Genomic DNA, 27,040 nt, shown 5'->3' on the forward strand with positions numbered 1-27,040 from the left:
TTATTGGGAGTTTTTTAATTTACTAGTTATTGGTCTGTTGAGAAGTTCTATTTCTTCTTGACTCAGTGTAGGTAGTTGTGTGTTTCTAGGAATTCGTCCTTTTCGTCTAGGTTATCTAATTTGTTGGTGTAAACAGGCTGTTTTTAAAACTACATTGAGAGTCTCTTTGCCAATATAAATTCTCTTAGAAACGTACTAGACCTCAGACCTCTGAATTTCCATTTGTTGTATGTGTGCATGTTCACACCTTTATCAGTCATACTCTGAACAGAAAAACAGAAACAATTCCAGATCTTTCAGATGGAGGGAATTTAGTACAGAAATTAGGTACTCAAGTGATAGGAGAGGCTAAACAGATGATAATGGAAAATCCTAAAGATCAGCAAAACCTGGAAACTGCTGCACACTCAAGGGATAGAATGACAGTAGGAAGGGTTGATACTATCAGAGCTCTGATAATAAGAGACTGTGAACTCTTTGAGAGGTCCAGACTATCCATATTCTTTCATCTTTATATGTCTTGTAATTGTCACATGGTGAATGCTCAAATATTTATTTAATTGGACAGATCTAAAGAGTAAATCTATCCACTGACCTCAGTTAGAAATACCCATGAGGAAAATAAAATGTGGCAGAAATAGTGACATTCAAAACTTGGATGAACCTTAATTTTCCAGTCCCCTGCAATTAGTTATTTTAGTATGTCATTTAGTAACCCAGCATTGACATTTAGACAATGAGAAATTGTTAGAGGTTTTTATTTAAATATTCTCTTCCTCTGTGAGAATTTTAAACATTAGAAATATGCCAATTTTTATAGAAATATGGAAGATTTAAAGAGGAATAAAGTCTGTAGGTGGCTCCTGCAAAAAAAAAAAAAAAAAAAAAAAAAAAAGGAGGGGTTGGAGAAAGAGGGAGAAAAAGATTTCCAGACTTGCTAGGAAAATAGCAGCTATAACTACAGAGAATATGTAGCTCTTAGTTTTCGATTCTTTTTTTGGAATTACCTTGTAAATAGATAATGACATTTCTTTTCCTATGGTGTGAGCCAAAAACTATCAAATTATTTTTCTTTACTGTCATTTAGGAAAGAATCTGTAAAATACTCTGCTGGATGTTTTTTTCAAAGGGAAGTAACTCTAGAGTATGATATATTTCAAAATATCACAAATGCCATTTAATCTGTTCTCGATTGTGCCTTTATGTGCTTGAGTATATAGATATGCTGGATTTAACATAGCTATGACTCTTAGGGTAGGCTTGAGAAAAGTCTCAAAATAACAGCTACATTTAGTAACTTGCAAGATGAGAATTGTTGGAGAATCTTTTTTGACTATGCTGTCCTTCCTAGAGAGAAAGAGAACCTTGCTTGAAGAAAATTTTTCCATGAACGTTTTCACTCCTACATAAAAATGAAGATTTGCAGAGGAGTGGGGGTGGGGTGGATCAGAGCATGCCAGATTTAATTACCATATATGCTTTCAAAACATTTTAGCTCACCTGAGCATGTTTATACTTCTTCCAATTACAACTTCAGGCTTACTTACTTTTCATGTTGGTTTAAAATAAGAGCAGCTTAGAATTTAGTGCATGACATTTCCCATCTTTCTTTGTTTTGCCCTTCTTATGATAGTATATCTCATTTTAAAATATCCATTAAGGTGCAGAGGCAGTAAGTAGTAGGCGGAAGACCGGGGTGGGGTGGGCAGGTGTGCATTTCGATGGCCCAAAAGGGACCCTGTGTGTGGAGGTGACCCAGGACCGAGCATTTCAGATCTGCTTGGTAAACCTGGTGCAACATCATGCTGGCTGCAAGGCTGGTGTGTCTTCAGACACTGCCTTCCAGGATCTTCCATCCAGCTTTCACCAGGACTCCTCTGGTCTGAGGAATTCCATCACAAAAAATCAGTGCTCTTAACACCCAGTAGGGAATTTGCCAGCAAGACAAGAATTGGGATCTGGCATGGGAAAACTGGCCAGGAACTCAAAGATGCAGCATTGGAGCCATCGATAGAAAAAACATTTCAGATGGGAAGATGGTTTGTGGCTGGAGGAGCTGCTATTGGTCTTGGAGCCTTGTGCTACTATGGCTTGGGAATGTCTAATGAGATTGGAGCTATTGAAAAGGCTGTAATTTGGGCTCAGTATGTGAAGGATAGAATTCATTCTACCTATATGTACTTAGCAGGAACTATTGGTTTAACAGCTTTGTCTGCCTTGGTGGTAAGCATTCTCATGAACTTCATGATGAGAGGTTCTTGGGTGACAACTGTTGCAACCTTTGTAGCCATGATTGGAGCTGGAATGGTGGTACGATTGATACCCATGACCAGAGTCCTGGCCCAAAGCATCTGGCTTGGTTGCTGCCTTCTAGTGTGATGGGTGCAGTGGTGGTTCCTCTGGCAATTCTCGGGGGCCCTCTTCTCGTCTGAGCTGCTTGGTACACAGCCAGCATTGTGGGCAGTCTCTCCACTGTGGCCATGTGTGCACCCAGCAAGAAGTTTATGAACATGGGCACACCCCTGGGAGTGGGCCTGGGTCTTGTCTTTGTGTCCTCTGGGATCTATGTTTCTTCCACCTACCACAGTGGCTAGTGCCACCCTGTACTCAGTGGCGATTTATAGTGGATTGGTTCTTTTCAGCATGTTCCTCCTATATGACACCCAGAAAGTAGTCAGGCATGCCAAAATAGCACCGTTACATGGAGGTCACAAATACGATCCCAGCAATTGGATGATGGCAATCTACATGGATACGTTGAATATATTTATGCGAGTTGCCAGTATGCTAGCGACTGGAGGCAACAGAAGGAAATGAAGGGACTTCACTTCTGGCTTCTCTAATACATCAGATATCTTGCTTGTTTAATAGAGGCAGATATTCATTAAATAGTTTGTTCAAGCAGCATACGTTGAAGTTTAGAAGATAAGAGCATGTCAACATGTTTAAAATGTTCCAGTATAATGTGAAGCTTTAGGTCTTTTTTTTTTTCTGGAGAATAAATTCGGTAGTTCTCTTCCAAGTAAGCACACATATTTCCAGTTCTCATGTTTGAGTTATTAAAAATGTTTCAATGAATATGAAAACTAAAGTTGTGTTATCAAAATTCAAGTATTTTATCTATTTTTAAATTTATTTGGCTAAGTAAAAATTAGCAAACTTGTGTTAACCTGCCTATTTTGGGATTACAGAATAATATAAGTAATGTCATAAGTGACATAGAGGTTTGGTAAAGGGATAAGAAGGGAAGGGTCACCGCAGTTTCTCTTTGAATACTTAGGACTTAGAACTTGTGAAAATGGTGGCAAGCCAGTGAGAGATGTCTGGCTCTTTGGAAACAAACAAGTGACCACTGTTTATCATCTGCTGGACTTGGCAGAAGGAGAGAGCATAAGACAGAGAAGGGTGTTGCAGTCTCCCCCACTCCTCAGCGCCCTCTTTACAAGGGAGAAGTGGTCATGTCTGGCCTCTTAATTATTGTTACAGGAATCCAGAATGTTAATCATGGAGAGCCCCTAATATATATGTAAATTTTTACTTTTGGACTTCTAGAATAAAATATTCTTAAAATTATCAAGATCATACATGCAAAGCATGAAGTTTGTTGCATATTCAGGTATACCGTAATGTGTTCATAACTGTTGATTTTTTTTGCCTGTTTATTGAAATGTGTGATAGAATACATGCTTACCTTTCTCATCTCTTCAAGACTGATCACAAAACATTTATTACAAGCCTTCATTACAAAAGCCTGTTTGTGGGCTTACGCTTGCAAACATGGAAGCAGTTTTTCTCCTAAGACTATTGATTTCCTGGTTTCCTTTCCGATTAAGCACTAAAAAGCAAGGCAAAACTAGTTCCGTCTTTCTGAACTCTATCAGTAAAAAGTCAAAAGGGGAAACTGCTTCCTTAGGGTTTCTCCTAGCAACAGTTTCCTTCTGCATAGACCATTATTTAACTCTCTTGTGACATTAGTAAATTTTTTGATACAGAGGAGTTATTTTTGGAAGTCTTTAATGAGTGAAATAAGTCTGTGTGATTATTGAGATGATTCCTATTTTTGACAAATATTTATTACAGTAATCCAGAAATAACTATTCTAACCATGTCAAATTATATAGGATGCTTATTTTTGAAATAAAGTTCTAGCCAGATGGTGAAAAAAAAATATCCATTAAGGTTTAGAAATGGGATATGTCTAAATGGTGTCATGACTGACTGAAAAGAGGAAAATTCATTGTTTTATCTAAATGGAACCTAACATCCAAAGAGTAGCCCTTTCTTTCCTATATTGCCTTGTGGAGCTTTAGCGTTGTAATCACTTGGTAATTTGACAGTTTTATTTAAAATAATTACTTTGTTTCAGTTGTTATAATATAATCTTTATTGTTTTGAAAACATGTAGTCAGGAAGAAAAAATCCTTCTGTGGTATTGATCTAGAGCAGAAAATGTGCTATGATCAATCCTTTCCATCTCTGATTTGATTTCCATTGGTACTATTATATATTTTACAGTGAAAATATTAAAATACAAGGCATTTTTGTGCTGTTTTCAAATAATCGGTTCTGCTTTTTAAGCATGTTATCTATAAGTTCAAGGAATATTTCTTTCTGAACTTTTTTGCCCTGAGGAGTTAAGAATATTCTTATTATAGGTACCTCTTAAGTATTTTTCAACTGTCAATTCAACTGTAGCTTGTCATGCTATTAATTCATTATGAAGTCACACAGGAAGAAAATTTATTATGCAATAATATGAAAACAAATATTTGTCCAAAAGTAAATGGGTCTGTATTGAAAACCCATCTGCTGTGGTGGGAGGGAGTTAAATGGTTTATTAGACACATTTGGGCATTGGCATTTTCTTTTCAAACAGCTCAGTCACAATCCATGAATACTGTATTGTGCCCTGAGATGTTTTCTTCTTTGTCCCTTTCAGGTGGTACTATACCCAACTTCTAATAGCTCCAAGTCAGCTGAATTGCACCGAATGATAGTTCCAAAAAGTAGTCAGGACTCTGACTTAAAAATAAAACTGGCGGTACGAATGGATAAACCACCACATATGAAACATAGTGGGTAAGTGTGTGCTTAAGGATGTTTTCTGCTGAATTATGGGGTTTCATTTCAATGTAGTACTCTTGTCAATACAGTAGAGAGCCAGTTTATCAGAATTTCACTTTTTAGAGTCTTCTCTAAAAAGAAATTACATAGGTTGCTTTCATTAATTTTTTTAAACCTATATGTGTCTTTATAGCTAAATATATGTGCATTTAGTTCATATAACTATCTGCATGCTAACAAAATATCTGTAGTTGGTTCCACTGGTACTACAGATTACTTGTATTGATTAAGAATAGTGATATATCAGGATAACTTCTAAGAAACATTCTTCAGTGTACAGTAACAGTTCAAAGAAGCCTAACATTCAAGTCACCAGAAATAAGCATACCTAAAATATAAAAAAGCTAAAAGGCAGTTCAGATATAATGCAGAAAGCTGTGTGAGTTTTGACAGGAAGGGTATAAATGTTCATCCAACGTGTGAGTGAAAATTCAATCAATACTGGACTAAACTGATGCTGACAGATAAGCCAGAAGTGCATGGACCATCCTTTGGGGATTACCACGGGTCAGTCTACTTTCATCTCCTCCAAGCTTCTTTTTTTTCTTATAGCAAGTGAGAAAAGGAAAGAGTCTAAACTCTTGAACACAATAAAATGAGTTTTCAAAAATCCAGGCCTGTCTCAGATTAATAGTTAAGGACTGGCTGCTGCCAAATTCCAGAATAGAGGTGCTTGCTAGTAGAAAAAAATGTGACCATTTTTTGTTACTGTGGAGAGAAGCACCTGCTAGAGAAGTGCTACCCGCTCTGAGTTTAGCATAACAAACATGACAATCCAAGACAGTATGTTCTTGTACAGAAAGGAGTCTTCTGGCTTTGGGGCAAATCAGTAACATTGGGATAGAGTTAAGTGATGATTCAGCCATTTGGGAAGATTCTCGGAGGATCATTGGGGAAAACAAAATTAGGCTCTGACCAGGGGTCAGCCAAAATGTATCTACTACAGTTGGGATGGGTCTAAGGACCATATCACTTCCTTCATTTGAGTGGTAGGATGTGCAACTACCTACCTCTTACCCCGAGCCTGCCAGGACAAACATCAATGAAATACCATCACAAGCCTTAAGTAACTGGTTATAGGGGAGTCAGACATAAATGCAAATAAGTATATTGAGTGGTAAGTGCAGCAATAGAGGAATTGGAGCTGGTGAAATAACATCTGCTTCTAACTGGAGATAGTCAATGAAAGCCTCACAAGACACATGACTTTTCAGATGAAACTTGAAGGTTGAACTCAGCGGAAGGGCAGTGGGGAAGAAAGGAATTTTGGTCCCATAACATAGCATTTATAAAGGCATAAGTCCTGGAAGGGCTGCTAACCAGTGATGGGAAGTTCAATGCAGCTGATGTTAAGGTGGTTTGATACTAAAGAGGTATGTTAGAATTAGGTACAACAGAGCATGGTATGTTCCAGGAAATGCAGTTATTTCTCTTTTTCTTTTGATGAATGTTAGAATAAGAAATGGGAGTCTATAGATGAAGATATAAGATGGCTCCAATGTACCCATGGCCAGCACCATGGTGAACACCCTGGAGCCTTCAGCCTGCCCAGGAATGAAGACTGAGCATGAAGTTGGATACAGGGCAAGTTCTACAGTCTTTAGTATCTGTCCAAACAAACAAACAAACAAACAAAAAAGCCTTGCCCTAATCCTTGGCATCTCCTTGGTTCAGAATATTCCAGGGCAAGTGAGACAGTCCAGTCCCCTTCCAAGACTTGAAAGTTTTGTTTTGTCATTACCCCTTTGGACTTAAGGAGAATTGGTTTTTATCACATCTCAGAGACTTTCAACTAAATCAGAACACCCAGAATAGCTCTGGAATTGACTTCTGCCCAAGACTACAGGCACAGGGCAAGACTATGGAGGATAAATCATGTTCTCTCAATCTAATCCATAAAACTCAGGAACTTACCTTGGATTCAGATTAGAAAGGCTTAATATCCCATCCACATCAATTATTATCTGCTGTTGCTAAGAGATATAATGGGTACTTCTAGTCTTGCAGATATTTTTAAAATTTAAGGTATAGAAAGTAAAGGAATTCTAGAACTGAAAATATCTGATACTCTTCTGCTGAGTTTGTGTATTATGAAGCATAATTAAATTAAGAATATCATAGTTGATATTCAGTGGTTCACTGTTTTGCCACCAGTACTGGAGGTAATAAATAAAAATCTGCCAGAATTAAAAGTTATCAACATTGCTTTAAGAGCAATTTATTCCTATGGGTAGGGGCTGAGCAGGTGCTTTACAACAGCATCTAGTCTGGTTTCTCAGTGCCTGTTTTAGTATCAGTTAAATATTTTGGATATCACCCCTGTATGTAGATATATATATTGGAAAACATGATTTGGCACAGTATAACTATATTGAACTTTTACCAAGTTGCTTCATAAATGGATTTTACTATACTTAGTTACATTTAAGAAAAGAATAAAAGTCAACTTACCTATTTCTTTTAGGTAGTCTGTCACACACCCAAGTAGTAATATAACAGGAATAGTAGATTAATAGCATTTTGATTTGGGGCTAGATTGTATTCTGTCAATAATTCATCCTATAATGAACAATTAATAGATGAATAGTGAATAATTGAAAGAGACAAGCCATGTTTTAAAAAGATTAATTTATCTTTAAAATATGACAAATCCCTGACAGAGTTGCTAAGTGGATTAAACAATAAATTTGTAAGGTTATGGATTTTTATCTTGAGAATACTTTTCAGAAATAGACTTAGAAATGCTTTGGGGCTTTAGTTATAAAATCTATTCTCTGTTTTAATAAATTAGACAACAGATATCTCTTTTATGTGAAATATTTTAATATGTTTTTGTTTTATTTATTTATCACTTATGTATGGCCCTTGTATTGCCCCTAAATATAAATATTTTTATCAATCTTATTTATATTTTTGTATCTGTTCCCCTACCACCCTGTAAGTCTCTTAGACTTACTTGAATCATCAGTGCCTACCGCAGTGTATAATCAAGGATAGATAGTAATATGAACAATGGTGATAAAAATGATAATCTCAGGGTTTTAAGGAACAATAATAAAAATGAGAACAAGGTGCATTCATAAGGTGCAAACACAATTTGTAGGGGATAGAGTGTAATTTTTGTGTAAAAAAATTCCTAAAATAAATGAAATAAATGTTTGCCTCTCAATTGTTGCATTTTAAAATGATCTTTTTTTTAAGTAAAAAGTAAAATATATCTGATCTAAAGCTTATTTTTCTGATGAACTTATCAGTCTATGACTACACATCACAATGTATTTAACAGGACTAACTACATGCAAATGAAAATTAGATATTTGATTTGGAGAAAATAAGCATAATGATTATTTAATCCTTTTAAATCAGAATTGGTTATCACTGTATGACATGTTGTTGGCAAAAAACTGAGTACATTTATGCTTTGGGGTGTGTCATGTAAGCTAATTATATAAACTAACCTTTAGATAAATCTGTTAAATGAATTAACAGCTAAATTTTAAGTAGTTAAATGATTCACATCCAGTTTTCAAATTTATTTTCCCATTTTTTGAGGGGTAGCTTGAAGACAAACGTATTCTTGAACAAATGGATTATCCTTTAGCATAGCCTAGTGGCTGAGTAATAGTATTGACCTAGAGCTCAAAAATACTATCCCAGTTTTTATTAAACATTATTCTCCTAATTCAAAGTTTATTTTTTCAACCAAAAGAAAGGCAAAATAAGATGGAACTAACAAAACAAACAACTATTGCTACAATTAAAACAATGACTGAAAAAGAGAAAGAAGAAAATTCAGTTGGTTGCCACAAATATGTGGGAGCATTATGACCAGGCTCTATAAAGAGTCTGATTATTTATTGTTTATAGTGAAAAATGAATAAAATCCCCAAAAATATATAACTAAAGAAGGGTTTTATCATAATTAAGAATTGGTAAGGTACAAACTTGGCAAAATCACTTCCACATAAATCTCATATATCTTTTTGTGCAGTCATGCTTGGCTGTTTAAATATTTTGTTGAACAAATGGGTATATGTAAGTATTTTGGATTTGTCACAGATAAAACTCTCCAGCCTTATTTACATTAATGAAGATAGGAAAGGCTCTGGGTCCACTTCTTGCTGCTGGTTGGAGACAACAGTTTAACCTCTAGCAGGATGAACAGGCCTTAGTCCACGTCGGCTGCAGGGCTGCACTGCTGCCTTGTCACGTTGGCCCCTGCTCCCCAGAGGGGACCAGCTGGGTATGCGGGGTCTGGGCTCTCATGCCTATGGATCCTTACAGTCCTACACTTAAAATTCAGAGTATTTTCTCCTAAAGTGAAGCTATCCCATGCTAATAAAGTTGTGTTATTTTGCTTATAATGTAAGGCATATGATCTTCAACTATTTTAGGGGACAGTCTGATGTCATGTCCAAAGTTAGGAAGATCTTATGTCAAGATGGCATTTGCTGGGAGGGTCGAGGCCTTACATACAAAAGGGGCAAGAAGCTTCTTTCCCAGGGGAAAAAAAATCGAACTCTCATTTTACACCCACCTTTTAGAATCACTTCTCCCTGTGTGATCCCCTTTCTGAAATAATCATGCTTTGTTATCTGACCTTCACCTGTGTCTATATATAGATTTATTCACACTCCCGATTTGAACTCTCCTCAGTCTGGCATAAGCTGATATTTTTGAAATCACATTTCTTATAGCCCCACCAAACATTTGGCAAAGTATTTACCAGGTTCTTAATAAATGACTTATCCTTTTTCCAAACGCAGCTTTCAGAAGCCTATCTGTGGTAGTTTATAGACAGTTAATATACAGAGTTTTATAATAGAACAGTTTCACTTTATTAACTGAAGCCTTACTATAAAATCTTTGTACTATGTGCAGGCTCAGTAGTTTTTATTCCTTTGCATACATCCAAAAGTTTTGAAATCTTAATACAAAGTTAATAAGGCAAAACTCTTGAGTTTGTTTAAGGCCTGAGCTTTGAGGGAGGTCAAGGAAAGTTTGTGACATTAGTTTAAAATGTCTTCATTTAGACCCTTTCTCTGATATATGTGGTTGAATTGTAGGGGCAAATGGAAGAAAATTCAATAGTAGTAAAATAAGCATTAGCTGGAGAGCCAAGAGACTTGTGTTTTTGTTCCCAGTTCTGATACTCACTTGGGCAAGTCACTGCATCTTTCTTGCCCTCAGTTTCATAGTTGCAAAAGAAAATCATGGACTAGAAAATTTGAAAGTTGTCCTTAGATCCCCAAGAATTTATGTTTCAGTGAATCATTTCCTCCTCCTGCCTCTCTAGTCACCTCCTCCACACATTCCATAGCCAAACCATTCATAGAGAGGATGTACAGAGTTTGGGAAAATAGAAGTGGTATGAGAAGAATCTGATGGCAGCATGGAGAGAGATGAAAGATACAAGAGTTTATTTGCATCCTCTCCAGGCAAGGAAAGGAGTTTAGAAGACTAAAACTTCAGGCTAAAAAAGTCTTCTATATAAGATTATTTTGAAAAGTGCAGGCTATAGGATTGTGTTTACTATGAGTTTGAGTATTAAAAAATGTGTGCATACAAATATTTGAAAAAGAAATATGCTAAACATGTACAATAGAATAATGATACTATGGGTGAAATTTTCTTTCCTTTCTCTGTTTTTCTTATTTTTTGAGATGTTATACCACTTTATGATGAAAAAATGCAGTTATCATGCTTAAAAGCAAATAGATTTTCTTTTTAATTAAAAAACGGAAAATTTCCTTTATAATAACAAAAAAAAATGATTATTAGAGAAATTCATTAGAGAGGATTCCTTAAGGTGAGTTTGATGGACACCTGTCCCTCCAATATTTGACCAGGCATCATGGATTGAGAGTATGAATTCTGGAGCCAGAGTGTCTCCAACACTTGTAGCTCTGGAATCTTGAGTACATTATGGAACCTCTCTGTGCCTCAGTTTTCTCATCCACAAAATAAAAATCTTAGTAGAACCTACTCATTGAATTGTTTGGAGGAGTAATATTTTAATACATGTAATGTGCTCAGGAGAGTGGCTGGCTGACTCTCGGTAGCATTCAGTATGTTTTAGCTCTTCGGAAAAACCGTAAAGAAATATTTTTGGGTTGACATACTAGTAAAAGAAGGAAAATAAACATTACAAAATTAAACTGAAACAGAACCAAAAAAAAATCACCATTTCCATCACACACCCCACCTTTCATACACTCCCACCCACTCCTCCTTCATGTCCCCCTTCTCAGGCACCTGTTATGGATGCTGCTGAGCACTGGGGGGACACCTGGATCTGGAGACCTGGGCTCCAACCAGCTCTGCCTTCAGGTTGCTCTGGGTCTTCAGTCTTAAAAGAAACTCTTAGTTTCTTCATCTGTAAAGCAATGTATTGGGCTTACTAGTTGATCTTTAAGTTCACTTCTAGCTCTAAAATCTATTTCAGAGCTAAATTAGGTCTAAGACTAAATTTAGACCTATCTTAAGGAAAATTAGATGGAAATATTAATACTCTTGGGCAGAATGGGAAGAGTTAAGTGATTTTCAAGCCATGTTGTTCTCTTTAAGGACATCTCCATAAATAGGAAGCAGAGGACAGAGTGATTAAGAACATAGGCTTTGGAGTTAGACATAGGTTTAAATTCTAGCCCTGTCACTTATTGTGTAAACATGGTCAAGTTATTTACTTCTCATAGCCTCGCTTTTCTCATCTGTAAAATTGTCTAGTTCTGAGCACGGAATGAGATATACCCAAAAATTATGACTCAATTAACTAGTAACAATCATTATTAAAATAAATTTTTCTTTTTTAAAATTGTTATCCCTTGAACTATAATAAAATATTCCTCTAGTTTTAACATCATTTGACTTTGTTCAGAAGGAAATGGCCAACGACAGATGGGAAAACAGACATATACAAATCATCACTAATTCCTTGAAAGTATAAAAGTTATATCCCCCATTTGGGCCCTCTGGTTAATTGTTAGGCTTTAATTTATGTTTTTATTAAGACAGAAATTATGGGTGTCTGTTTCTCATTGTTTGTTTTTCTTCTGTGTCCAAAGAGAGATACACGAAAATCTGACATAAAAGCTTTCAACTGTATTTGAGCAATTGACTTGCATGATTTAGCTAAAAAGTAAACTCAGGATCTAAAAAAGAACACTTGGAAATTATCTCATGGCAAATTAGAGGAATAAGATACTCTGTTTCAGTCCAATGCAATCTAACATTTTTAAATTTTGAAACACCTCCAAAGCACAATTTTTAAAATAACTACTGGTGTCTTTTGTAGGTCTTAGTGCCATTATTATTTTTATTTTTATTTTCTTGCTTAAATCATTAAACAGCTATTGTTTGATCCACACAATTCTAAATATGTCTATCAGGTCTTGCTAGTTGTGTTATTAACATGTATCCAGTTTTATGATAAGTTGTTGACCCCAATAATTTTTACATACCAAATAAGTTACTTTCAATTTCATCTTGGGTATTTTCTGTGTATTTTAAATTAGTGTATGTGCTTCATTTAAGAGGGATTATGTAAGCCTGAACAGCCTACTCAGTACTTGCTGCCTAAATGACTTTCAGCTTGTAGTTACCTGAGCACCCATGATATTTCATGTAGTTGAATAATTGGTCTAATTATGTATGTTAATGTCTTATGAAAATACTCTTTGGGAGAGATTGGTGTCATTGAGGTTGGAGTTCTGAAGCTGCTTCTTGAACATTCTCAGCTGGTTCCTGGTATAGGACTTTGCAGTTGCCAACTCTACTGCCTGAATACCCTTTCCCCCACATCTTTGAAAGCTTTACTCCCCTCACTTCTACCAGTTTCTCATCAGATGTTGTGATGGTTAGGTTCATGTGTCAACTTGGACAGATAATGGTGCTCATTTGTCTGGTCAGGCAAGCACTGGCCTAACTGCTTCTGCAAGGACATTTCATAGACTTAATTCATCAGTAACTTGATGGTATCTGTAACTGATTACATCTACAATCAACTAAGGAGAGAGTGCTCAGCACTGAGAGACATTTAATCCAACCATTTGAAGGTCTTAAAAGGAGAAGTGCTGACTTCAGCCATCCAAAGAGAGAATTTTCATCTCTGCTTCAGCCAGCCAGCTTCTCCTGGGGAGTTCATTGAAAACATTCATCAGGGTTGCCAGCTTGCAGCTTTCCTCTGGAATTTGAATTTGTGTATCCCCAAGTTGCATGTATCTTATATTTACAGATATCTCCTGGTGGTTCTGTTTCCCTAGAGAACCCTGATTAATACAGCCTTGCTACTGAGAATAGGGTGGTTCTTGAGAAACAGAATCTTTAAACTCAGTATTTGCAATTGGTTTTCTACTCTGATTAGATTCAAAGGCACTAATGACCTTACTTCTAATAATCAAGATGGCATTGACAGTCCATGGCATCGGTTGGCAATAGAGATACACAAAATATCACCAATGGCTACTGCTACTCATATGCTTATATGAGGCAAGGCTCTGGGTGAGAGTGTTTTTAATACTGTAACAGAGTTTTGTGGAATTAAAAGGTATAATGATGTTGGCTGGATACGCTGGATACAGTTATAAAAGAAAGGGATGAACTGAAGGGTTCAAATTTGAAACTTAAGTGCCACATGAAAGACATGAAAGTTTCTATATGTGCTCTGAAAGAAAATCTTATTTCCTGTGGCCACAGACTTGAGATCTCTGAAAACCAGACCCAGAGTCTCATTGTGCCAGTAGCAGAGTTATAACATAAACTAAATTCTCAACCTTGCAAGGTGTCTGCTGTTAATGTGAGGGCATTGATTGGAAAGGAATGGGATCCTGAAAATTGTAATGAGGACAATGGGTTAATAATGATGGCACTGGGAACACTGAAGTCCTAGATTCTACTGAGTCTGCTAGATAACCTTTAATGGTCTGCCTTGAGGAAACACCTTCCAGACCTCCAGTATGCCATCCTACTACCTCCACCTGAAGAGATTAACACAACAGTGTCTACTAAACCTGTAACTGTGTTCCCTGAGGAAACAGCCCTCACTTCTCTGCCTGGAGAGATAAATCCTGTTCAACAGATGAAACTGCAGTGGCTTGCCAAACACTTCTGATTATTCTCATGACCTACTCCCCCCACCCCTCTTTTCGTCCACACCTATATAACTAGACTAAGTCCCAACAGGCCCTGAAAGGTGAGGTACAAAGTGTCATGCATGAGGAGGTAGGCTATATTCCAAAAGAACTGCATGAATTTTCCAATTTATATAGACAGAAATCAGGGGAATGCTTGTGGGAATGAATATTAAGGGTGGGGAATAATGGTGGAAGTAATATAAAGTTGGATCAAGCTGAATTTATTGATATGGGCTCACTAAGGAGAGATTCTGGATTCAGTGTTGTAACTCGAGGGTTAGAAAGGATGTTAACAGTTTGGTTGGTTGGCTAAAACGTGGATCAAAAGGTGGCTGACATTACCTGAGGTCAAAGTACCAGAACTACCATGGTATAATGTAGAAGGAGGGGATCCAAAGGCTTAGAGAGATTGGAATTTTAAAGAGGGTTTATCCTGGAGGACATTCTCACCCACCCCAGGAATGTCCAGAGGATACACCTTTAACCAGGACTGTAAGGAATAAATTTGTGAGACTAGCTCTGTCATCTCTGAAGAGCTCTGTAGTCACCCTTCTCTGTAGGTCAGATACTACTGTGGGACCTGCTGTCACTGAGCTGGATTCCCTAATCACATGGGGAATGGTTGGATCCCGAGTTGGCAGAAGCCACATGGCAGCAGTTAATCACCAAAGACAAGGTGGGTGTGGCTAACATGATGAACAGCAGGCTCAAAGCAGCAGTCAAAATAATCTGACTCATAGAGACTTAACGGCATTGGCTAGTAGATCAAGAGGTATCTAGAAGTAAGAGAGATGGGCAGCCTACAAATTCCTAGTTGATCTGTACAAGCAGAATAGTTTTAGGTCAAGTGAAAAAAGTCTAACTTGAATTACAAAAACAGAGAGTCACGGCTCCTTAATCAATTCCCAGACTTGAGACAGTTTACAGACCCAGAGTCCCTTGAATAAGGGGACGGCTGGATCCCCTTGGGGAAGGGCCCTGTTACACTGCCAAAAATTTACACTGTTAATCTTCCTTCCACCCTTCCCCAAAGAGACTTATGGCCTTTTACCAGGGTAACTGTACGTTGGGGAATAGGAAATGATCAGATAATTTGGGGGATTATTAGACACTAGCTCAGAAGTGACATTAATTCCAGGAAACCCAAAATATCACTCTGGTCCACCAGTCAAAGTAGGGGCCATGGAGTTCAGGTAATCAATGGAGTTTTAGCTCTGGTCCATCTCACAGTAGGTCTAGTGGGTCCCCGGACCCATTCTGTGGTTATTTCCCCTGTTCTGGAATGCATAATTGGAATAGACATACTCTGCAACTGGCAGAATCCTCATGTTGGTTCCCTGACTTGTGGAGTGAGGCTTATTATGGTAGGAAAGGCCAAGTGGAAGCCTTGTGAAAGGTCAAGGAACTGCCCCTGCCTAGCAAAATAGTAAATCAGAAGCAATACCAGATTCCAACAAGGACTTGAGGGATGCAGGGATGGTGATTCCCACCACATCCCCATTCAACTGTCCCATTTGGCCTGTGCAGAAAACAGATGGGTCTTGGAGGATGACAGTGGATTATCTGTAAACTTAACCAGGTGGTGTCTCCAATTGCAGCTGCTGTTCCAGATGTGGTAACATTCCTTGAGCAAATCAACACATCCTCTGGTACCTGCCATGCAGCTATTGATCTGGCAAATGCTTTTTTCTCAATTGCTGTTGGTAAGGACCTCCAGAAACAGTTTGTATTCAGCTCACAAGGCCAGCAGTATTCCTTCACTATCCTACCTCAGAGTTGTAACAACTCTCCAGCCCTATGTCATAATATTGTCTGCAGGGACCATGATTGTTTCTCCCTCCCAGAAGACATTACACTGGTTCATTATATTGATGATATCATGTTGATAGGACCTACTGAGCAAGAAGTAGCAACTACTCTAGACTTATTGGTGAGACATTTGTGTGATGGGAGATAAATCCAACAAAAATACAGTGGCCTTTCACCTCAGTAAAATTTCTAGGTGCCCAGTGGTATGGAGCATGTCAAGATATCCCTTCTAAGGTGAAGGATAGGCTGTTGCACCTGGCCCCTCCTATGACCGAAAAAGAGGCACAATGCCTGGTTGACCTCTTTTGCATGTGCTACGCCAGCCCATTTACTGAGTGACTAGAAAAACTAGTAGTTTTGAGTGGGGACTGGAACAAGAAGAGGCTTTGCAACAGGTCCAGGCTGCTGTGCAAACTGCTCTGTCACTTGGACCGTGTGATCCAGCAGATCCAATGATGCTGGAAGTGACAGTGTCAAATAGAGATGCTGTCTGGAGCCTTTTGCAGGCCCCTGTAGTAGAATCATAATGAAGGCCCTGGGGATTTTGGAGTAAAGTCTTGCCATCCTCTGCAGATACCTACTCTCCTTTTGAGAAGTAGCTTTTGACCTGCTACTGGGCCTTAGCAGAGACTGAATGCTTAACCATGTGCCACCAAGTCACCATGAGACCGGAGTTGCCTATCATGAGCTGGGTGTTGTCTGACCCACCAAGCCATAAAGTTGGGCGTGCGCAGCAGCACTCCATCATAAAATGGAAATGATATATACGAGATCGGGTTTGAGCAGGTCCTGAAGGCACAAGTTAGTTACACGAGGAAACGGCGCAAATGCCCATGGCCCCCACCCCTGCCACATTACCTTCTCTTTCCCAGCCCAGAGCTATGGCCTCTTGAGGAGTTCCTTAAAATCAGTTGATGAGGAAGAGAAAACTAGGGCCTCTTTTACATATGGTTCTGCACAGCGTGCAGGTACCACCCCAAAGTGGACAGTTGCAACACTGTAGTCCCTTTCTGAGATGTCCCTGAAGGACCATGATGAGGGGAAATCCTCCAGTGGGCAGAACTTTAAGCAGTGCACCTTGTTGTTCATTTCGCTTGGAAGGAGAATGAGCCGGAGATGCATTTGTGTACTGATTCATGTGCTGTTGCTAATGGTTGCCTTGATGGTCAGGGACTTAGAAGGAGCATGATTGGAAAATTGGCAACAAAGAGGTCAGGGGAAGAGGTATGTGGATTGATCTTTCTTAGTGGGCAAAAAAATGAAGATATTTGTGTCCCATGTGAATGCTCACCAGAGGGTGACTTCAGAAGAAGGAGGTTTTAATAATCAAGTGGTTAAGATGACTCGTTCTGTGGATACCAGTCACCTTCCTTCCCAGGTCACTCCTGTCATTGCCCAATGGGCTCATGAACAAAGTGGTCATGGCAGTAGGGGTGGAGGTTATGCATGGGCTCAGCAACATGGACTTCCACTTATCAAGGCAGACTTAGCCACAGCCACTGCTGAGTGCCCAATCTCTCAGCAGCAGAGACCCACACTCAGTCCTGGATATGGCTCCATTCCCCGGAATGATCAGCCTGTTACTTGGTGGCAGGTTAATTACATTGGACCACTTCCATCATGGAAGGGGCAGCAATTTGTTCTAACTGGAATAGACACATACTCCAGATATGGGTTTGCCTTCCCTGCATGAAATGCTTCTGCCGAAACTACTATCCGTGCATGAACTTAGAGAATGCCTTATCCACTGTAATGGTATTCCACCCAGTATTGCTTCAAATGAAGGAACCACTTCACAGCAAATGAAATGTGGGAATAGGAGCATGCTCATGGAATTCTCTGGTCTTAACGATGTTCTCCATCATCCTGAAGCAGCTGGATTGATAGAACAGTGGAATGGCCTTTAGAAGACTCAATTACAGCACCAACTAGGTGGTAATACATTGCAGGGCTGGAGCAGTGTTCTCCAGGAGGCTGTTTGTGTCCTGAATCAGCATCCACTCTGTGGTACTATTTCTCTCATAGCCAAGATTCACGGGTCCAGGAATCAAGGGGTGGGAATAAGAATGGATCTACTAGAAAAATTTTTGTTTCCTGTTCCTGCACCCTTAAGCTCTGCTAGTCTATGGGTCTTAGTTCCAAAAGGGGGAGTGATTCCACCAGGAGACACAACAAAGATTCAGTTGAATGGAAATTAAGACTACCACCTGGCACTTTGGGCTTCTCATGCCTGTGAATCAACTGGCAAAGAAGGGGGTTACTGTATTAGTTGGGGTGATTGATCCTGACTATCAAGGGGAAATAGGACTGCAACTACACAGTAGAGGTAAAAAAAAAAAGTTTTCCTGGAATACAGGAGATCCCCTAGGGCATCTCTTAGTACTACCATGCCCTGTGATTAAAGTCAATGGAAATTGCAACAACCCAATCCAGGCAGGACTATCAATGGCCCAGAAACTTCAGGAATGAAGGTTTGGGTCACCCCATCAGGGAAAGAACCACAGCTAGCGGAGGTGCCTGCTGAGAGTAAAGGGAACATGGAATGAGTATTGGAAGAAGGTAGTGATAAATATTGACTACGACCACATGACCAGTTACAAAAGTGAAGACTGTAATGGTATAAATATTTCTTCCTTGTTTTGTTATAAGTATTTTTGTATTTGGACATAAAGCAAATATCTTTGTTTTTTATTCTCTCTTATTCCTCTATCATATGACATAAGTTGTGTTCATGTTGTTAAGTTATAGGATATCAACTTTAAGAGTGACTGTTACCCAAGCACTTGCACCCTATTCTGGAGAGATTTAGTGCATTTCCAGTTGTATGCAGGACAGTTGAGTATTGTTAGGCAAAAAAATGTCTGTTGTTTTTTTTTATTTAGAGTATGTTTTCCTAGAGAACCCTGACTGATACAGATGTCATCTCTACAGAGAGGCCCATCTTGACTACCATACATGGAGAAGTACCCTTCTCTCCTTGCTGCCACCTCTCTCTACTTTTAACTGGCTTCATTCCTTTTTTAAGCTCTTAATATTAGCTGTTATTGTATTTATTGACTATCATTTATTGACTCTTTCCACAATAGAATGTCATCTACCTTGGATGATTTGCTTATTGACCAGCTCCCTCCGTAAATGTAATCTCCGTAGGGTAGGATCCTTGTCTTATTCATTGCTGCATTTTAAACCCAATTTTTAGAATACTGCCTAGCACTGAGTAAAAGCTAAAAATACTTGTTGAGTGAATTAATGAATATGTTCTTTTCCCAAGAAAGGATAGAATGCAGAACTTATGTTCACAAGCTTTTATATTCAAATAAAGTGTTGGATTGATTGATTGGATATAACCTTCAAATTATGGTATTATATGTCTAATTGGTGTCACTGTAATGTAAATTTTTGGAGTGTGTTTGAAAATATTAGTGCCCTAGAATTCCAGAAAGTTTTATTATTCCACAAATTTCTGTATGAATAGATATTTAATGACCATATTATGAAAAAATATTTGCTTTCCCCGAAAATAATTGCAAAGTTTTCATTATTCTCTACAGTGAGGGTTGCTTTTTTTTTTTTAATGGCTTATTGCCTAACTATGATGCAGAAAGTACATTTCTAATATTATCCATTATCTGTCAGCATTTATATCTAGACCATTCCTGTGATATGTGTTTGGACTGTGAAAGGAAGTTTTAGTGACATTTCCTGTGGGTAGGAGTGTACTCCATGGTCCATAAAAAATACTTGTCAAAGTTTAAATAAAAACCCAGATGCAAGCTTTGTTCATACTATTTTTGTGAAATTAATATGAGTTGTTTGTTACCTTTCTACTACAGTGAGTCCCTGAATTTGAAAAAATCACACTGTATATTTTGGAATTTATTCTGTCAATTCTATTTGGTGAACAATTTTATTCCATTTAAAGATAGGCTCAAAAATACTTAACAAAATAATTCTCCCCAGCAATTGACAAAAAAAAAAAAAAAAAGTATAATGAAGAGAAATAAAAAGGAGCCAGTGCCTGGATCACCAGTCAGAGACAGGTGGAGGCATTGAGCTACAAATGAGAGAGGAGTGGAGGGAGCAAGCAAGAGAATACACTGACTGCCATGAAGATTTGCAAGTTTCGAAGGATCAGCATGGCAGTGGGTCATAATAAGGAAGAAATTTAAGATCCCAAAGGTTACATAAACTGTAAAGCAGGATGAAGCAGAGGTATTTAGTGAAGAGCAGCGAAAGAATTTGATCAACATATATTGCAACAAAGCTGACCTTATTTGAAAGCCCCTGACAATAAAAGGGAGCAAAATAGCTTAGGTGGGTATATGACAAGTCAAAAGGGAAGAAAATGAGGGTTAGCAGGAAGCAGTGATAGATAGCATGGTCTCTGATAATATGGAAATGATTAAAAGAAATCCTTCCAGAAGTGTCCCACTTGTCTAATAATGTATTTAATTCTGGCATTCTTTCCATCAATGATAACATATGGTCATAAGAAATACCTTCTATTCCTCTCTATACAACTAGCACTAGAGTTTAGCAGATTGGGGCATTGGAAATAGGATATAACATGGCCACTGTTCCATATGTAGCCCATGCTTGAAATGCCTGACAATCTAAGTTATAATAAATGAATTTGTTTTAGCCAGATGCATATGTGTTCTGATTATGAAAAGAAATGCCACCATAATTTTAATACTAATTGATACCAGTGTTAATATGAGCAAAGAGAATCAAGTTTTTGCAAATATTAAAATTTCTAATCATTTATCCTGGAATCCTTAAGGATAGTACATTAATATTCAAATCAGAGTGGAAAAACACATCGTCCATTCATGGTTTTAAAAAAGAAACTGTTATTTTAAAAAAAATATGAATATATTATTAACTTTTCATATTTCATATATCTGTGGCTTACCTTCCCTATCTTTGTCTCTCTTTTTACTATAGTCTCCAGGACCCCCCACCCTACTTCTTTGTGTAGGACGTTCCTTATGTAAAACTCTTTAATCAAGTCTGCCAAACCTGCCCTTGGCTACAGTGAAGGAGGAAATAACTGAAATTAGTTTTTCTTGGTACATAGAGAAGGTTGATTGCTTAAAGGGACCATATAAATGGCCCTATATTAGTCCAGATTCTTTAGGGAAACAGAACTGACAGGAGATATCTGTAAATATTATGAGATTTTATAAAAATGTCTCATGCAACCGTAGAGATGCACAAGTCCAAATTCCATAAGAAAGCCTGCAAGCTGGGAACTCCCATGAAGGTTTTCGACGAATTTCCCAGGAGAATCTGGCTGGCTGAGTAGAGATGAAAATTCTCTCTTCTCACTGCTGAAGTCATCACTTCTTTTAAAGCCTTCAACTGATGGAATTGAACATATCTTGTCTGAAGGCAGTCTTCTCAGTTGATGGTATCTGTAATCAACTATAAATGCAATCAACTTACTGATGATTTAATTCCACGAAATGTCCTCACGGTAGCAGGCCAGTTCTTACGTGACCAGACAACTGGGTACCATTAACTGGCCAAGTTGACACAAGATCCTAACCATCACTGGTCCAGTGAATCCATGTCCTTTCCCTTATCTTTGTGTTCTTCCCTCCTGCTTTGGACTTGACCATGTGACTTGCTTTGGACCCTGGATTGGTAGCAAACATGGCACAAGCAGAGGCTTAATAAAGCACTTGTGCATTTCTACTTCCTGTCTTGCTCTCTGCCTTTGCCATGAGGACACATCTGGGTTAGCTTACTAGAGAATCTTACATTTGGACCAGAGTTGAATCAGCCCACTTGTCCTGGCCACAGTCCCAGACAAGATCAGAGAGCTAAGACAAGATGAACAAAGCCATCTAACCCACCTGTAGCAGGCCACAGATCCATGAGAGAAGTCATGCTTGGCCCAGCTCAGATTATTAGAACTGCTCGTCCAAAGTTAGGCTCATAAAAAATAAAAAACGATTGTTGTTTTAAGCCACTAAGTTTTAGAGTGGTTTGTTACATACACAACAAAGGCTATCTGATACAATGCACTATTGTTTTGCTGCAGAATCTAAGTCACTTTTTTCCCTCTTGTGTAATATAGCAGATGTACAGAATTCAGTTAAGCATAATCCTTGGCCCATAGTATATTGTCATGTTGATCTATACATCAAATTATTTTTATAATCTTTGCTATAGAATATGCTTTGTATAAGTATACTATTAATTTAATTATCCATTTTTCTCTTGATGGATATTTGGATCATGGCCATTTTTTTTTTTTTTTTTTTTTGCTATTTCAGACAGTTCCACTATGAACAGTTTTGTACATGTCTCCTGGTATATATGTGCAGAATTTCTCATGAGTGGATATCTAGGAGTGTAACTGCTGAGTTAGTGGGGATGTAAATATTTATCTTTACAACATTTATCTTTATTCAGCATTTATCTTTACAATGTCATGCTAAACTTTTTCAAAGCAATTATACTAATATACATTTCCTCCAGCTATGCATGAGAGATCCTTTTGTAATTTCCCCCTTTTTGGCTCTTACCATATACTCTTTTGTTTGAATATTTGAATTTTCACAGGTTTATATCTTATATCTATAGCTATATTGTTGTCTCTTGAGGGCAAGGAACCTGACTCTTCTTTACTTTGTCCACAGGCTTCAGAACATAGTGGTACAAATTAAATATTGGTTAATTTGTTGATTTTTGTGTACTTTCAAATTAAGAGAATATATGAAACATTTCTTTATCGCCTCAACTCTCAACTTCAGGCTCATTCAGGTATCCAAATATGTGCTCCAAGATACCCATTACAGTCTCTATTATGGCCCTATCATCTCAAATTATAAGTATCCACATTCTTGTCTGTCTTCCCAACTAAAACTAAACTCCTTATAGACTGGGGCTCATTGTTCACCTTTGTTTGCTCTAACACTGAATGCATGTCTGGTTTCAACAAATCAATCATCTACTATATGCTTATTGATTACTATGTGTCAGGTACAAAGTATGGATGGGCGACTGAATGGATGGATGCATGCTATTTGTGATAAAGATAGTGATACTTAAAAAGAGACATTCAACAGCAAAAGAAATCTGTTAGATACAGAAGAGCTAATTACTTCCCCCACTGAAATGTAACAGCTGTTAACCTAGGAGCATAGGTTAGAAAATGAAGAAAACTGTAAAATGTAAAACAATTTAGGCTGGCAAAACGTAATCCATACAGAGAATATAATGGACTTTCAGGTATCTATTGCTTCTTCCATGATAAAAAAAAAAAAAAAAAAAAAAAAAGCCCTTAGACCAGAATTGACAGCTATTAAAAGAAAAATAGTAATTTCTTTGATTTACTTTATTGTGCTTTGATTGAAAGTGTTAATACACCCACACACAAGGGTCTGTGCCTAAGTCAGCTAGTATATTTCCATTGGTCACTCTGATCAGTAAAATAACTAGATACAGTGATTATTTAAAAATAGCATCTGCTAAGTGAAAAATAGTGTTCCTGTAGGCAGTGATTGTGAGAACTGTATATGTTTGAGTGTTTATTAAACTAAACAAATATGGAAAATGTTTAAGAAGAAGAAAAAGGACTCCACCTCTCACAAATTATGACAAACTATAGAGGGAAAGCTGATCAAAGCTGAGTGATCAGGTAGATTTCTAGACTGAAATAGCCGATGAGGGCAAAGGCAGAAGAAACCACTGAATAAAGTGAATAAAGATTGGACCTGGGATGAGTAAAAATCTGTAGTACGAATCAAACAGCTACAATAAGTGTTGTTATAGTTGCAAATACTGCAGGGAATCTGGATAAGGTGATCATGTCAGGTTCCCATGTGTTTAGCCTGTGTCATGACTACAGGCACAGCTTAGTTATGGACATTCAACAGAATCAGCTCGCATGTCCCACAGCATGCATTTAGTTATAGATGTTGTCCATGCGAAGGTTTAACCATTAGACTTAGGAATTATAAATCTTGAAAAAATGAGAGTGTTACGTGTGTTTTAGTGCAATATGTGAATAACTGATAAAATGTGTTAAGGCACAGTTAAAATTTATTAAAGGACATTGTAATACTATAGCAGTAGAACTTATTGGAGTGGCTGGAGTTCCTGTCACTGTGTGATCTTGACGCAAGTTATTTAAACTCCTGTACCTCCATAGTTCATCTGTAAAATGGGATAATGATACCTGCCTACTGCAAAAGGTTGCTCTGAGGGTGAAATGAGTTAATTTAGCTGAAGTGCCTAGAATTTTGCCTGGCACATAATTAGCATTCAGTACATTTTAGCTATTATCAATATATAATAAATAGTTAAAACTATGATTTACAAAGAAATGATAGTATAATATGATATATATTATATATTATATGTAATTTTTGAGGTATTTTCCTATTACAGTAGTAGTATATATTCATTGTAGAGAAACTGGAATCATAAGAGAAGCATCAAAATGAGCATAAAAATCACCTCATAATACTACTCTTTAAAAGTTTTGAAGCATATAGAAGTTAAACATAAAAGAGCTTTGCTTTCTTCTCTCAACCCAATCCACAGTATTAACAATTTGGTGCATATGCTTCTGATCCTTGCTTCCTGGCATATATCTTTCTTATATTAATATATTTAATTATAGTAATTTTAGACATCTCCTATTTCCAGTATTGATATTTTCTGCCAGCCTTAAGTAAGTCTGTGTATTTAAAGTTGTAGAATGAATAAAAGGGTTAAAAATTTATTTCTTAATTAAATTTTTTGTTAATTAAAATTATCCCTACAAGTTGCATTTATGCAAAGGCAATTGGTTGTAATAAATTATATAAAATGAAAATTGGACTTGGTGATACAAAGCTTTAATATGATTAATGCATTAATGATTGATAGGTAATATGAGTGAAATGGAAAATTACTAGATAAGAAGGAAAATGTGTTTATCCTGCTACCAAATATTCAGTGAATGGATTATATCTACTATCTTGCCTTTAATGTTTCTTGTGGTAATCATCAGGAAGAGGTATGAAGAAATCATGGGACTTTAATAATCTGCCTTGCCTCTCTACTTGCTGGGAGAAGCAAGAGAATCTTAATTTCCAGGAGATGCAGTACTAATTAAAGTGTCATTCTACATTCATTCTGAAATAATTAGTTTGAATATTTGTAGGAGCTAAGATATAAATTTAGTTCCAAATTCAGGTGTATACCCACAACAGACTTTGTTAAAATGATCTATAGTTTAAAAAGGTTAACAATCAAAAAATTTTAAATTGTTTCTTTAATTTGGTACAATTTAATTTTTTATTGGATTATTGAACTTGAAAGAATTGAGTTCATATATTTTAAAACTTAGTATGATTTTTAAATAGCTGTAACACTAAGTTGAATTCCTAAATTTCTTTCAGATTTGTGAGGTATTGCATTTATTGCAATTTAGGGGAAATATACTTCTTATAAATAATGATGTAAACATGGTTACAGTATGCTATACAAATTCTAAGTTCCGTTGACAACATGGCCACTTGTAAATGTAGTCATGCTTAATGGACTTTTAAAATTCTACGTTGTACCTCAAAAATATGTTTTTGAAAGGAATTTAAACAATAATTTTATGATCACAAAAATTAAAGATATCAAATATCAAATGTGTCTTTAAACCTTTTGGACGCATAGTTACCTAACTCATCATTTGAAGTCAAACCAAAATTAAGGCTATGCTAGGAAGTTTTTAAAATGAAAAAAAAAAAGTTCCTATAAAAAAGTTACAAAAATTAAAAACACTCATGTTTTTCTCCTTTGTGATTTGTACACAATTGTACTTGTAACAGAGGCTACTGATAGATTTAGCTGGACTGCCTTATTTGTTTCTTTGGGATGTGGGGGTACAGAAAATTGAGTTCTTGTATTCCTCATTTCATGGCATAACACCTGAACAACTCCTTTGTTTGACTTTTTAACCCTTTCACCCAGATCCTATCTTTTATTCTGCTCCTGCCCACATAGATATCCACTCTGTGTTTGCTAATGTAACCTTGAATATTATGTATTTTTGTAAAATATGTAGGGTTTTATCTGCATATGTGTTTTAAGTTTAGATAAATAGATATTCTATTTCTTAATATTTTACCATAAGAATTAAGTATTTAAGACCAGTGTACATTGTTATATGTTATATGTCATTGCTTCTTGGTACTGTATGGAATACCATAGTATCTACCACATTTTACCTGTCCAGTCCTCTAATGATGCCTGCATTTTCAACCATAAATGGTGCTCAGTAATCATCCTTATTCGTGTCTGCTCATGGACCTCTGTAAGAATTTCTCTACCATTAATAACCAGGAATCGGGCATACACATACTTAATATCACTAAGCATTTCCAGACTGCTTTCCAGATTAGCTCTTCCTGCTTAGAATTCTAATTCCCTATATTCTTTTTCGAAGTTAATCTTTCTTACCTTTCTAAGTTTGGGTTTTCTGATGAGTGGGAAGTAAAATGTTTCATTTTGTTTAATAATATCAATTATTTATTCCTGTGCTTTTTAGCTAGTTAGGCTGCTTCTGTGAGTCCTGTATTCATATCTTCTGCCAATTTTGCTTATTTGTTTTCTACCTTTTTTCATTGTTTTGGAGCTCTTCCTTCTTCTAGATCAGCACTGTTCAATAGAACTGTGATGATGGAAATGTTCTACATCTGGGCTGTCCATTAGGGTAGCCACAGCCACATGTGGCTTGTGAGCACATAAAGTGTGGTTAGTGTGACTAAGGAACCAGATTTTTAATTCTGTTTCATTTTAACTAATTTAAATTTAAATAACCACATAATTTAAATGTAGCTACCGTGTTGAATAGAGAAGTCCTAGACAGAAATCCTTTTGTTAGTTTCATCTGTTACAAGTATCCTCTCAATCTGTTAATCTGCCAGATAACCTTATTGAACAGAAGTGCTTAATTAGCAGTCAGCCCATCACTCTCTTGA

At 37.0% G+C, this 27,040-nt stretch overlaps 1 protein-coding gene and 1 pseudogene across 8 annotated transcripts in view; both read left to right on the plus strand.

Annotated features, from left to right (window-relative positions):
• Positions 1–27,040, plus strand: part of CADPS2 (calcium dependent secretion activator 2) — a 647,872-nt gene that overhangs the window by 384,803 nt on the left and 236,029 nt on the right. For all 8 annotated transcript variants that reach the window (XM_037836276.1, XM_037836275.1, XM_037836277.1 and 5 more), the window contains exon 8: positions 4,940–5,079. In XM_037836276.1, coding sequence (XP_037692204.1) covers positions 4,940–5,079 — 140 coding nt within the window. The remainder of the gene's footprint in view (positions 1–4,939; positions 5,080–27,040) is intronic.
• LOC119534178 lies at positions 1,803–2,817 on the plus strand (annotated as a pseudogene).

This window comes from Choloepus didactylus, chromosome 5, assembly GCF_015220235.1.
Source record: "Choloepus didactylus isolate mChoDid1 chromosome 5, mChoDid1.pri, whole genome shotgun sequence".
NCBI lineage: Eukaryota > Metazoa > Chordata > Mammalia > Pilosa > Megalonychidae > Choloepus > Choloepus didactylus.